The following is a 13,592-nucleotide window of genomic DNA, read 5'->3' as shown; positions in this document are numbered from 1 at the left end:
GTGGTGGATGCCCCATCCCTGGAAACGTTCAAGGTCAGGTTGGACGGGGCTCTGAGCAACCTGACCTAGTTGAAGATGTCCCTGCCCACGGCAGGGGGGTTGGACTAGATGACCTTTAGAGGTCCCTTCCAACCCAAAATATTCTGTGATTCCATGAATTACTTGACAAAACAGAAGTGTGTGTGTTAGAAATGTAATGTGTTAGAATTCAGTCCAGCTATTCTGAAGGACTGGGAAGATCTCTGGTTTTGTACTCCCTCCCCAATTATAGACATGTTTTACACTGAGTTTGTTTTCTTTCTATAGCATTAGAGGTTAGCCACAACTAGAGAGCAGGTATGCTGCTGCTTCTCATTGCATTAACATTTTTGATCTCTCACATGGTGGCACATGATAGTTTGTGGATTTTGGTCTTTTACTATAGGTCTTACATTTAATATAGGATGTGAAGATGGTGTTTTGTGGGTTTGCTCGAAGAAATCTCTTATGTGCTTGGCTTTGATTGCAGAGCACCGGAGTTGGTGCCGTTGGCCTGGTTCAGACTTATTTTTTCTATGGGAGAAATACATATAAAAGTTTTATGAAAGGTATGTATTAAAATTTGTACTTTAAGTGGGTGCTAATAATGAATAATTCTACAGTCCAAGTAAAGAAGTTTTTCATTCAAGTGAGAAAAGCCTGAACATCAGATGTTGCTTCTTGCTGCTGCTCCAAAGATTTCTAAAAAAAAAAATTGGAGAGCAAAGATCAGACAGTTTAAAAGACAAACAAACAAAAAACCTGTGGGATTTTCCTGAAGGTAAATAGGGATTCAAGCTGGAAATGGTAGAAAGTATCATTTAACTAAAGAAATGCATGTTATAGATTCTTTCTTGGGCAGTGGAATATAGTGAATATGGACAGAGAAAACTACGTGAGATGGAATTCCAGCACCAGTATATGACTGATAAGCAGCTTGTGGTAATATACTTCTCTAGAAAGTTGAGGCACAAGAGGTAGATAACTCATCCATTCCTTTGCCGTCCCTTCACATTGAAGAGCCATGCGGTATTTTTCATCCGTGGGTATTTTGTATACTTCAGCATCAAGGTGAAGTCCCTGCTCTGAGTGGTTGTTTATTATCCCTTTTTAAAAGAAGAAAGAATTGCAAAGCACTGAACTAGGTATTTACAAAATAAATTTTAAAAATCTAGACAAGATTGGTCATATTACTGTTAAATTCTCAGTGCATTCTTGATAGATATGTGTTAAGTGAGACTTGTAAAAATATTGGGTTGACCTGTTTGGAAATGAGTTGAGTATTTAAAACAATGTAAAAGAATCATCTTCACAAGAGATAAATGAGAATTTTTCCTGTTAGGTCAAACTTTTGAAAATAGAAGATAATGGATAAGAGATTTCACCCTTAGGCTTGCTAGAAGAGGAAAAGGTGAGAGCTGACCTAAACTGTCACAGCCTCTTTCATGTATAATCATGACTGTGAGGTATCACCTGTGAAGAGAGTTTGTGTTTGTGTTTTCTGATCCTGGGGTCTTGGCTGTGTGCAGTAGCATTGAATTAGAGGTTACCAGAGCCTACTGCTTCCCAGCAGGCTCCATTCTCATGCTTGAATAATTGTACTAGGATGGTTTAATTTGTGCAACCCGGAGTCCCACTTTCCATCTTTTATATTGAAGGCACGCAGTGTACTGACTTTAAAGAAAAAAAAAAATCATAATATGTATTTGAAGCTGTGCGCTATTGAGAGGGAAAGGTAAGATGAGATGTCAAGAGTACTGACAGGCTGTTTCTATGACAATATTAAGTGCAAGCATAAAAAAGAATGAAGATTTTACTTTGAGACTGTTACTGTGGCAAGCAAGCTGTGCCTTGCCCCATGTCAGTGTTACCTGCACAACCATCTCTGTGCAATGCAAAAGGGAGAGCTGATAATATAGCTAACCACCATGGAAAATGGAGAGTGAGGAGGCTTTTCTTCTTCTTCCTGGCCCATGCTTTGTCCTCTTTCTTCCCCCATACTGTATTCTGTTGCCTTTATTGAACCATTTGTTTACACCAATAGTGGTGGACAGGGTATTTCTGTTGGAAGATCTGAAACTTCCCTGTTATGGGAAGTTGTTGTGCAAAATACTTGTGGTGGGTTGACCTTGGCTGGCTGCTGGCTGCCCACCCAGCTGCTCTCTCACTCTGCTCCTCGACAGGATGAAGGGGGAGAAAAGAAGATGAAAAAGTTTGTGGGTCAAGACAGGGAGATCGCTCACCAGTTATTGCAACGGGCAAAACAACCTTGACTTGGGGAAAATTAATTTAATTTCTTGCCAGTTAGAATAAAGTTGAGTGGTAGGAAAATAAAAACTAAAACATCTCCCCCCGCCCTCTTCCCATTTCCCAGGCTCAACTTCATGCCTTCATTCCCCGTTCTTCTGCCTCCTGCTCCACCCTGGTCTCCCCAGGGCAGCACCCAGAGCTGCTCTTCCTCTTCTCCTTCTGCTCTGACCTGGCTGTTGCAGGGCTGTCTCTCACGCTTTCCTCATGCAGCAGTTTTCCCCTTTCTTGGGATACGCTTTCACAGAGGTGCCGCCAGCTTTGCTGGCTGGCCCAGCAGTGGGGCTGCTGTGGAAACGGCTGGAACAAGCCCCAACCGTGTCTGGCACGGGGAGTCCCCAGTCTCTTCTCACAGAGGCCACCCTGGCAGCTCCCCCACTGCCAGCACCGGGACACGGCCACCCAAAAGAAACCTGAAGCCATTCAGTGGTCTTCGGGTGTTTCTGGAGAGCTTTTTTACTCAGAAGGTGACACATTTGTTGTGCAGCGCTGCTGGGTCAGCGTGGCAGCGGTACCTTTGTGTTATGCTGTGGAGAAACTTAGTTCTCAGGTACGCTAACATGAGAAAGTTAAATATTTGCATATGAATAAATGCAATTTTTACCTTATGGTGCTATACGTAAGGCGCTTTGTAGCAGAAGTCTTCAAAAGGAAATCACGTTTCCATTGAATTTCAGTGAGATTTGGTCCTTTAACAGCCTCAGGCTCCTTTTCATGGTCTAGTTAAATTACTGTGAAGCTAAACCTTTACTTAGACATGGTTGGTGACGAAGTTGTAGAAAACTTTTTTGGCTTAAGTTCTTAACTTCTAATCTTAAGATAAGAAATCTTCTAAGTTGACAAGGAGAAAAACCCTCGTAAGTAGTCCTGTAGGCGGTAAATTAAGATGTCGTGTAGGCTGTAAACTTGAGAGTGGAAGGCATACAAGAAGCCTTCTCCTCTCCTTGTTACTGTCTCCTGAGTGAGTACTAGAGGGCATCTGTGTTCTACTGCAAGTGAATCAGTGGCTCTTACAGAATATGGTTCTAACTGTATTTAGTCACACGTACCAGGCAGAGACACTATCTTGATTTTTGCCACTTTTCTGCTACGTACTCCTTAAGGATAGCAGCAACACTGGAGAAGTGAGCAGAGGTTACCTGCATGTCTCGTCCCAGTTCTGAGGACTCCAAAGACTTCTGTTTTGTTGTCGACATTTGCTTGTTTCTAAAACTACTTTTGTTTTTAAATCAGTACTTTTGTTATTGGTTTTATTTGCCCTTACAGCAGCTGTACTTAGCATTGTGCTATCAAGTGTTAAGATTTTGAAAGAGTTGGAGAGCAGCTTAATTTTTTTTTTAAACCAGGTTCATGAATCTTGACTTGATGACACCAGAGCTTTGAAGTCCTTCAGAATACCTCTAATTTTTTATTTTTCTAACTTTTCTATTTTGTATTTGCAGGTCTTCCCAGGTTCATCAGTCAGCCAGAATCATCATCTGTCTATAAAGGAAACAGTGCAATCCTTAACTGTGAAGTCAATGTTGACCTTGCACCGTTTGTGAGGTGGGAGCAGGATCGTCAGCCGCTCTTCCTGGATGATCGTGTTTTTAAATTAACAAGTGGAGCGCTAATTATTAGCAATGCTACTGATACGGATGGAGGACTCTATCGCTGCATCATTGAAAGTGGTGGGACCCCCAAATACAGCGATGAAGCAGAGCTCAAAATTCTTCCAGGTATTAATCTGGTTTTCTTTTAAAAAATTAATAATTAAAACATTAGTCAAGCAATAGGGGAAAAAACCTAACAAGAATACTTACAAAGGGGAACACGTGAGAATCTGCTCTGTTGCATTTTTGTGTATTTTAAGTGGAACTAAGTGTAATGTGTGGTGTGGAAGCTGGTGATTGGGTTTTTTTTGGTTTTGGGTTTTTTTTCTGTGTAGCTTAAAATGAGTGCAGGCACTTAAGCTAAAGGATTTTGGCCCTTGGGAAGACTAACCTGTATCTTGCAGTTGGGAAACGGAAAAGCAAAATCAGTTATCAGTGACTGAGCTCTTTGCAGTGGCTGGAGATAGGCCGGAGACATGTATATACTTTTTTGCCATATTTAATGGTTTAGTTTTTAAGGGCGTGTTGGGAAAGAATTCTTTTTAAAAGTCACTAGTAATACACTTCCATTCTGACATGTTACAAAGAGGGAATTGACTGTTTTTTTTCTTTGAGTATAAACGCTTGGGGATTTCTAAGTTTCTCAGGCTTGAATCCCATGTTTAAAATACTGTTGAAGTTTCCAAAAGAAATTGGTGCTTAGTCCATCGCTCTTGGGATGCTTAAGCTGAGGCACTTTTAATTGTTCTGATATTTAGGAAGTTCTCATTCTTTAAACATTGGACCCTTTTGGGAAGTCTCCAGACCCCAAAAAGGGGGGACGACTTTTTATTTTGAAAGGTTTAGCTATGCCTGTTGTGCTGAAATGCTTAGGGTTTTTTATAAGAACAAAAATCAAGTCCTGATGTAAGCTGTTTCTAGTTTAGTGTGTTCTGTTTTGAATGACGCTATTGCACAGAGCTGTGTGTCACCAGATGTTCTAACACAAAGTTTTGAAAATTGACCAAGAATAAGACAGGAATGTGAATCGCGCTTTCCCAAACTAGGGAAATATGGGTTGTGTTTTGTATGGGTTTTCTTAATTACTTCCAGAACTTCATGCTGCCTCTTCTGAATTAGTCTTCATGTTGGAATTCTGATTCAGTTTTTACTGCTTGGAGAACTGCCAGAGAGGCTTGCTAAATTTCCATCTTCGGAGGTTTTCAGGGCTAGGCTGGGCAATGTCATGGTTGGCCTGACCTAGTGTTGGCAACAGGTGGACTTCAAGCAGGCAGTTGCACTAGGCATCTTCAGAGGTCCCTTTCAATAAATATGTCTGTTTCTCATGACTATGTCACTTTTCTACTTAAAATGCTAAAATGTACTTTAAAATACCCCAATTTTACAATTGCAACCTTCCCTCTTTTAAAATTGAGGTGTTTGCTAGGCTTTGGAAATTAATCATGCTTAAAGTAAGAATTTGTTTTAGTAAGTTCTTTAGACTTTCTGAAAAGAAAGGCTTATCTCTTCTTCAACTAAGGATACAGTTTTTGAAAAGGAGCACTTTTGGAAAAGATGCTTAATTTAATTATTTTAGTTTGTTTTGCCTTCATGTTTCTATAGTCCCTCAAATGAAGGCTTAAGACTTTTCTGATTTTTTGGCCTTTGAAGATTTCCTGATAAACTTCCATATTGTGTTGATTGTTTGGTCTGAGATCTGTCTGAAAGAAGGATTTGAATTAATCTGCTCTTCATGCGTTTTATTCCATTGTTAAATTGTTATCTGATGTGTGCCTGACAGCAACCCCACTGCTCTGCTTCTAAATCTTTGAAATACACCCAACGCGCACTTGCATCACACAGATTTGCATCCGTGGACAGTGTTCTACTTTTTCTGATAGTGAGCTTCCTTAGAGCGTTCAGTCTGCCTTTCATCTGCCACTGAGCAAGCAGGAGGATACGTTTCTGAGCTCTGCTTATTGATAGCAGGTGCTTTCAAATACAGGGATGCAAGGGGGAAAAAAAAATCACTTAATTTTTGAATCCAGTTTCCGCTAACCTGAGAACTGAACTCCTTTTTGAGAGCTGGGAGCATTAATGAGTTCTGTCTCCAGTGAATCATACCGACTCCTCTCCCTAGTGTAGTGATTGCTTGCTGGCAATCTGTTGTATCCATTTTTTGCAACTTGGCTTGCTCCCTGTGCCACTGCAGGTCACTCTCACTGCGTTACCCGCCTGTTCACACGTGGTCTTATTTCTGGAGCAAGCAGACTGGTTCCCTCTAACAGGGAACGTGGGCAGTGCTGCTATGATAGTTTGTGCGTGGGCCTGAGACAGATGGTGTGATCCAGGATCGCTCTAAGTTTGGCTCCCTCTGCCTGGGACGATTCTGAAACATGATTTCCATCGGGCCTGGTTCTCTTGAATACCCGGGCAACCTCATCGTGTTATACCTTGGAGCACGTGCATGCCCTTAGCGTAGTGCTGTTAAATGCTCGGTTATTATTTTTAGCACTTTGAGCTGAAGAACACCAAAACCAAGAACTTTCAGAAGCTCCTGCGAGTATCGCATAGGTCCCAGGTGAGGCAGGGGCCAAATACTGTGTGTGATAGGCACAGAATGGGCTTCAGTGAGCAAAAGTAGTGTAGGTACAGAATAGTCTGCCCCCCTCGAGGGGGCCAAAAATAGCTTGTCCAATTCTGGAGCTTCCTTGTCATCAAACTTGTAAGCGCACATCTGAGTATCGAGAATACAGCAATTAATGCAGCATAAACACTGGGGGTTTTGAGCAGTTGGCAGAAAGAGTTACGATAACTAACACAGCAGAAATGCTGTAGCTGGTGTGTAGGAACTCATTTACTCTAGTGATGGTGCAAGGCACATGCTGAAGTTCCTGCAGGGACAAAGGGTACAAACTGCATCTTCTGTCCAGGAGTTACTGATGAATTGGTTACAGTTCTAGTTAAAATTGGTTTTTAGAACCTTTTTCCTAAGGTTACATTTTGAAGAGTTATGGATATTTTTAGGAAAGTAGAAAAATAGCCTTTTGTTCTGCATACGTATTTGTGGTAGTTTAGTTCAGAGTAGACTGCAGGACAGCTGTTATTGGTGGGTATGTTTTCAGTTCTCACAGTCAAAGTGGCCTTTTCCTGTAGTAAAAGACTGAGTAAACAGGCACTTTGCTTGTGCTTGTTCTTAAGGGGGGTAGAAAAAAGAAACAAACCCCTCTCCAGCCCAATTCAAAGCAAACCCAAAACTAACTCGGAGGGTTCACCATTTCCGTAAGGATGGAAAACCATGGTGGATTTTTTTTCTTAGTATAAATCTTGTGTTACTTCAGCGTGCAAATTCTCTAGTTATTTCGCTTAGGGTTGACTCTCTACTGCAGTAATTTCATTTTCTAGTGCATAAAAGCACTTTCTCAGGCAGCTTGAAGTCAGGTGATTGCCCGAGGTTGGCTGGACAAAGTCAAACCTGTACCTTTCTTTACTAAATCTCTACTAGCTGGTGGAGTTTCCAGCTTCGGGGCTGTAGCTTTTAGCTGAAATTGTTTCCCAGGGAGTTTGAGGAGTCAGAATCCCAGCAGTGGCAAATCAGTTTGCATGTCTGGAGGAAACGGTAAAGAGCTGTTCACGTGGGAGGCTGGGAGAGTCTCAGAGAAAACCGTTTATGTAGGTAAGATGATGATTCAGTCCTGTGAAGATGCAGGAAAGAAATTAGATGTTTCATTTGTTCTTTTTACTATGATCATCTTCTGATTCTGCATCTGGTAACAACTTTGTCATTTACAAAATATTTGCAGATCCCGAGGTGCCACAGAACTTGATGTTTGTGAGGCAGCCCTCTTCGCTTACTAAAGTTACTGGGCAAAGTGCAGTTTTTCCATGTGTTGCCGTAGGATTTCCAACTCCATATATCAGGTGGACGAGAAATGAAGAAGAGCTTATCACAGAAGGGTGAGTAATGGCTAACATGTTTTTTTATATAATGGTAGGAATCCAGCCAGAGTTACGATTTTAGATGAGAGCACAATTTGCTTTCCACTTAATTTTAAACCAGGAGAACAGAAGCTAGTTTTCAAATGCTGGAGGGCTTCTAGAGCGAGTGTTATGACAAGTAAGGTAGTTCTTGAGACTCGTGGAACAATCTCATAGTATTTTTCTTTCTGAAACCAAGAAATCTTACTTGAAGCAGGAAGGTTATTAAGAGTATATTACTTTTAGATTGCCACTGGAGTGAAAGAAGCAATTAAGGGAATAAAGACTCTGCTGAAAAGCTAAGACTTTCATGTTGGCATGTTATGGTGTGAAGCCCTGCACTCGCATTACTGTTTCTGCTATGAAGATGTCTGGTATGCGTCTAAACGTTCCATAAGAATTTAAGAATAAGTGTTTAAAGCAGAACGTCATAATTTCTCATTAAAACAGAATATTAAAATGTTAGGCATGATTAAAAAAAATTGTGGGCTTTCAGGAATGCATTAAGTGAAAACTACTCTATTACACATTGTCATTGCTGGTGTATTCATTCAAAATAACATGGTAGAAAATACGTATAAAAAAAGAACAAATCTTGTCAAGAAAAGTAGAACAAGGAAATTACAAACAGATACTTGAATGTTCTCAACATCCCTCAAAGTCGATGGTGAGATTAACGTGGAAACAAGTTAATCGTGAAACAACGAGGGGTAAAGTTACATGGTGGCATGGCTGATACGGAAAGCAGCTTAAGGGATATGCAAGTCTTTCTGCAGTACCAACGATAGTAATATATCTCTTTTCTGTGTCAACTCTTAAATTAAAAAATCCAGGGCTCGTAATTTGAACTGTCTTTATCTGGAAAATACAAGCTTCTGTGGGCAGTGACTAACAGTTCTAATACCGCTGAGAAATTGTGTTGATGTCAATGTGATGGCACATGATTTAGATTCATTTTTTGTAAATAGAAGAAATCATTCACGTATGAAGGATGGTACAGACTCATTAGAATTGCACAATCAAATGTGATGAAATGCCAGAATAAATGTGCCTGGTAAAATCTTAATTTGCTTTTCTTGTATGTAAATGATGTCATGGTCATATTTTTATAAATTTTTCCTGGCCCAAATTTTTCCCGGCCCCCCCCCCCCCCGTTATGTCACATCAGTGCACAAGGAGGTTAAAGCTCACTTACTAAAGAGCTCTCCCTTTTTATTTTCTTCTCCTTTTTTTGATACAGAGCCCAAACTTTCAAATCCTGCTCTTAATACAGTGCTGTTAATTCCCTATGAGCTTTTCTATGCAGGTTGTCGTGATAACTTCTGAGGGTGTCACAAATATTTCTTTATTTTCAAAATTCAGAGTGAGAATTATTGGAGAGCTGAGGCATAAAATTAGTAAAAATATTTGATCTTTATACGTGCACAATTTGAACCACGTATGACCTGATATTTCAGAATATTTAGCATTAGTTTTTAGCATTATGTCCCTTTGTTACACGAACGGATTCCAGCTGACTTCTGCTGCAAGTACAAATCCCTCTGCGAACTGTGTGTCAAGCTGTCGGCATGGGCAGTCAGAATAGCGCTGCCCCTGTGCTGTCACCAGCTCTTTGCTTGAAAGCCACTTTTTCTTGAGCGTCTGTCCATCATCACGTTTACACTGAGTGGCAAGGCAGGAGCCACAAGGCTGCCAGTTTTCCCAAACACAGTTTTACTAAACACTTCTCTATTCCTGCAACAAATGAGCTATGGAAGTTCTCTGCCAAGGCCAAGGAAAGCCTCTCGCCAATCTGAAAGCTGCCGGTGCCTCTATGTTCTTGGAATCCTCTGGTTGTCGCATCCTCTGGATATGCATGCACTGAGGATGATAAAGTTGAAAAGACAAAGAAATATTCCTCTTCCATTTGAAATAAATGTTTTCTTCTGCTCAAAGATGGAACCAAAAAGGAGTAAATAAGGGGTTTGAACAATGAAAATTGTATTTCTTTTGACTTCCTGTTACTTACAGAAACTTTCTGGTCTGGCTGAAGATGAGGGAGTAAAGTTACCTTGCTCATGAAATTGATTTTTTTTAATTTTTTTTTTTCTTGTTACAACACTTAGCTTTTTTTTTTTTTTTCTTAGTGAAATGCGTGCTCTTTTTAGAGTTTACTTTTAAGGTAGGTAAAGGAGAAAATTTTTTTTTTCCACTCCGTAGGAGTAAGCTTCCTTCATTGTTCGTTAAAGTGATCAAACTGTGCCAAAACTCTTAGGTCTGCTACTCACGACTGTGGCTTAACAGAGAAGAGATTCAAGCAGCAGACAACAAAAAGTTCTTAAACGCCATTTACCTCGACAGCCGTCGTATTATTCTTTTGAATAGAATAACTGGAAAATCTCTAGAACTAAAAATTAAGATTCTTTGTTGGAGTAAAGCCTGCGGTTAGACTGCTGCAAAATAGGTGCCTTACCTTGTTATGCATAGTCTGTTAATTTAATTACAAATTAAATCACATTTAAGTTGTATTAACATCCCCTTTTGATGTAAAAGTAAGACTTTTCTTATTAGCATGGCTTTTCTTTATCCCAAGAAAAAACTGATCCTTTTCATCTGGAAAGGTTTTAATGTACCTGCTGCCTGGGAAAAGCTCTTAAATCATGGGGCTTGTCTATACACACTTACAGACACTTGTATACATACGTATAGGTGTGTATACATACATGTATATACATATATTGATACACGTCTCTCTGTGTGTGTATGTATGGGGCTAGGAAACAAAACTCAGATAGCATGGTCAGGGATGTCCCTAATTTTTACCCCTTGTTAAATGGTTTGGGCACGCAACCTTATTTTTACTCTTTGTCTTTTTAACTGTGGCAATTAATCTAATACAAAATTAAATGTTTTCCTTTCAAGCTGTATTGCTAAGGAGAATATGTGTAGGAGCCTGTATTTATAGGAAAAATAGATTATTTTTAAGGATTGGGAGTGGTGGGGTTTTGGAATTAAATGTAATAGGATCTGAAAAAAGGGAAAGTGTTTAATTTTGATGGAGTATTTGTTGAAGACTGCAATAAGATTTATGTTAATGGATAAATATGAGTAAACGTTAATGATGGCAGCCTTGGCACTTGTTCAAACAAGCAGCCTGTAATGCAATATATTGTGAAATTAGTTTGCTGTGATAAAATATTTTCCAAACTAACTTGAGTGAAAGCGAAGGAAGCTTTGAGTGTTGAGTGACAAACCGGTGAAGTTAATGCAACGCTAACAGTTTCCATTGTAGTAAAACTGTTACAAATTCAAGGAATCCCTTCAGAACTTGGTAATGTAAAGATTTTAAAGAAATAAGTGTGATAGTTAGACTGTTGACTTTTTGGTTCCTCGTAAAGAAGTCCACCAAAGACTATGAAATACCCAGGTTCCACCCAGGACTTGGGGAAGTCTCAGTCCTCAGAAGCTGAAGAGTAAGAGACTGCTTGGAGGAAGGGTCTCTGTATGCTTGCGCCATCCGTCTGCCCTTCTCTAGGCATTGCTGTCTGGCTTCGGGCTGCTCCTTTGAGGCCTTTCTTACTGAATTCACCGTTTCAGAGAGAAAAAAGTCACAAAGTTGAAAATTGAACCCGATAACCCGTCACTGGGAAAAACATTTGACTTGTCATGAAAGCCTTTCATTGAATTGGCTTACTGGTCAGGCTAATAATCTTCATGATACATAATAATTTTCTCAAAACTACATTGTTTGAAAAGAAAGGAAGAGGCTAAACCCTGTTCTAGGTTGAGATTTACGGTGCTGGCGCTTGTAGCTCCAAACTAGAGCTTCAAAAGATGAAGCGAGCCTCTAGACTCAGACCAAAGCAGAAGAAATAAACCCATTGTATGTGTTCGTGTTTGTATAATCTTGTGATACAGGGTGTACTGCTCGTAGCTCTTTAGTTTAGGATTGGCACTGCAACTAACTGCACACCCACCCCATCATACGTGTGGTTCAGCAACGCGATTTTTCAGCTGGATTTCCTCCATAAACTCAGAAAGAGTAACATCTCTGCCAGGAATGTAGAAAACACTGAGAGAAGTGGAAGGCAGTAGGAAAAGCCACTGAAGTATAAAGCTATTTGAAAAAATCTTATGTCCTTTACAGAAAACTTTCTGAAGTAAAATCTGCCTTATTGTCAATATTACCTGATACAAAAGGATATGATGGAAATGTTACATACAGGTTGAATAGTTTCTCAGATTTTGCCAATTTTAAGCCTTTCATAAATTTTGTTTTTGAAAAACGTCATGTCTGGCTAAGGATCCTACTGCGTGTGAGGGTCTGTTTGTTAGCAAATGCAGGAGTAATTTTGTGCTTTTGATGATTCTGAAGTTGAAAAGTGACGTTTCAGGTGAGGTGGCTGCCAAGATGGATTTTCAGAGCTTGGGAGACAAGCACTGAGTTTTAAATGTTTGGAAGATGTTCTTCTGCTTTGATAGCTCTCCAGTGTGTGCTCAAACAGCGTATATTGTGTAACTTGATTTATATTTGGACACTTACATGGAAAAAAATACAAATGCATGCACTGCAAGAAATTCTTTAAAAAGTTACAGTAAATGAGATGGTTAAGTTGAAAGGACCCTGAACAGTAGCATTATATTTTAATAAGGTTATTGAAGTGCAGCTAACTCTTTGGTGTTATTGGGCTGTTCAATTTAGCAAAATTTTATGTCGTTGAAAAACGCCTACAGAAAACTACAACATGGTTGTATGGTTAATAATTTTCTAAAGTGAGGAGATTATAAAGCTGAGGTTGCATGTGCGGCATCAATTTTTATGCTGTTACTGTACGCGTTCAAATGAAGTCTTTAATTGTATGATTGCATACATATTCTTAATGCAGGGTTTTTTCCTTAATACTTTGCATGAATGTGTGATTTTTTAATTATTACATATTATTGTTTGCCAGGCACTCTGAGCGATTTGTATTAAGTGAATTACACTTGCCTGGCTCAGTAAAGGTTAAACATAGCAGTGTAATTATGGAGATTTTTCTGGTAGTAGATTCCAGAAAATAATCTAATTTACTGGCTAATTTTATCTGCTGTACTTTACCAAGGCTGCAAATAGATTATAAGATGTTTTGGGAATAGTAATGTAAAAGAGGAAAAAAATCCAAAACCTCAGGGTATAACTGGCTGTTTGAATACAATAAATTAATAAAGGCTCACTCTATTTGGTGATAATGAACATAAAAAAAAGCGTGTGAGTTAGGTATCCAAAGTAGCTCAAGTAATTGTATATTATGAGTGTGTAACCGAGGGCTGTATGGAATGCATATAAAAGGCTTGAATTTGATTTTGCTGTTCTGACATTTGAATGATCAATCTTCGTTGTTTTTAATGACACTTTAAATTATGTTACCACTTTTATATTAAGCTGATGCTTTGTCTCCAGCGTCTGAAATCTGATTGCTTCACTCTTTTGTGGAAATGCTTCATTTCCTTTACAGAATTAAGATGTTTTTACTTTATTACAAAAGCAGTTTTGCTTTAAGTCCAGAATTCTTCCACAGCTAATGCATACAGAAGGAATCACCAAGGAGTCTGACAGATTAATTGTTTTCTTCCATGCTTTTAACAGAGGTGAACTTGTATTGGATCACATATTGGTAAACTCCGGACTCAACTCTGATTATTTTCCTTGAGAAAACCTAAAGGGAATAAAAGTACAGCACGCAATTTAGATGGCTGAAA

General features: G+C 39.4%; 1 protein-coding gene across 1 annotated transcript in view; it reads left to right on the top strand.

Moving 5' to 3' along the window:
• Positions 1-13,592, top strand: part of NEO1 (neogenin 1) — a gene marked incomplete at its 5' end in the record, with an annotated part of 157,007 nt that overhangs the window by 19,775 nt on the left and 123,640 nt on the right. Inside the window, 2 exons of the mRNA XM_019471969.1 lie at positions 3,768-4,043; positions 7,700-7,853. Coding sequence (XP_019327514.1) covers positions 3,768-4,043; positions 7,700-7,853 — 430 coding nt within the window. The remainder of the gene's footprint in view (positions 1-3,767; positions 4,044-7,699; positions 7,854-13,592) is intronic.

Source organism: Aptenodytes forsteri, unplaced genomic scaffold (genome assembly GCF_000699145.1).
Source record: "Aptenodytes forsteri isolate BGI_AS27 unplaced genomic scaffold, ASM69914v1 Scaffold258, whole genome shotgun sequence".
Taxonomy (NCBI): Eukaryota; Metazoa; Chordata; class Aves; order Sphenisciformes; family Spheniscidae; genus Aptenodytes; species Aptenodytes forsteri.
This window is presented reverse-complemented; position numbering and strand designations above follow the sequence as displayed.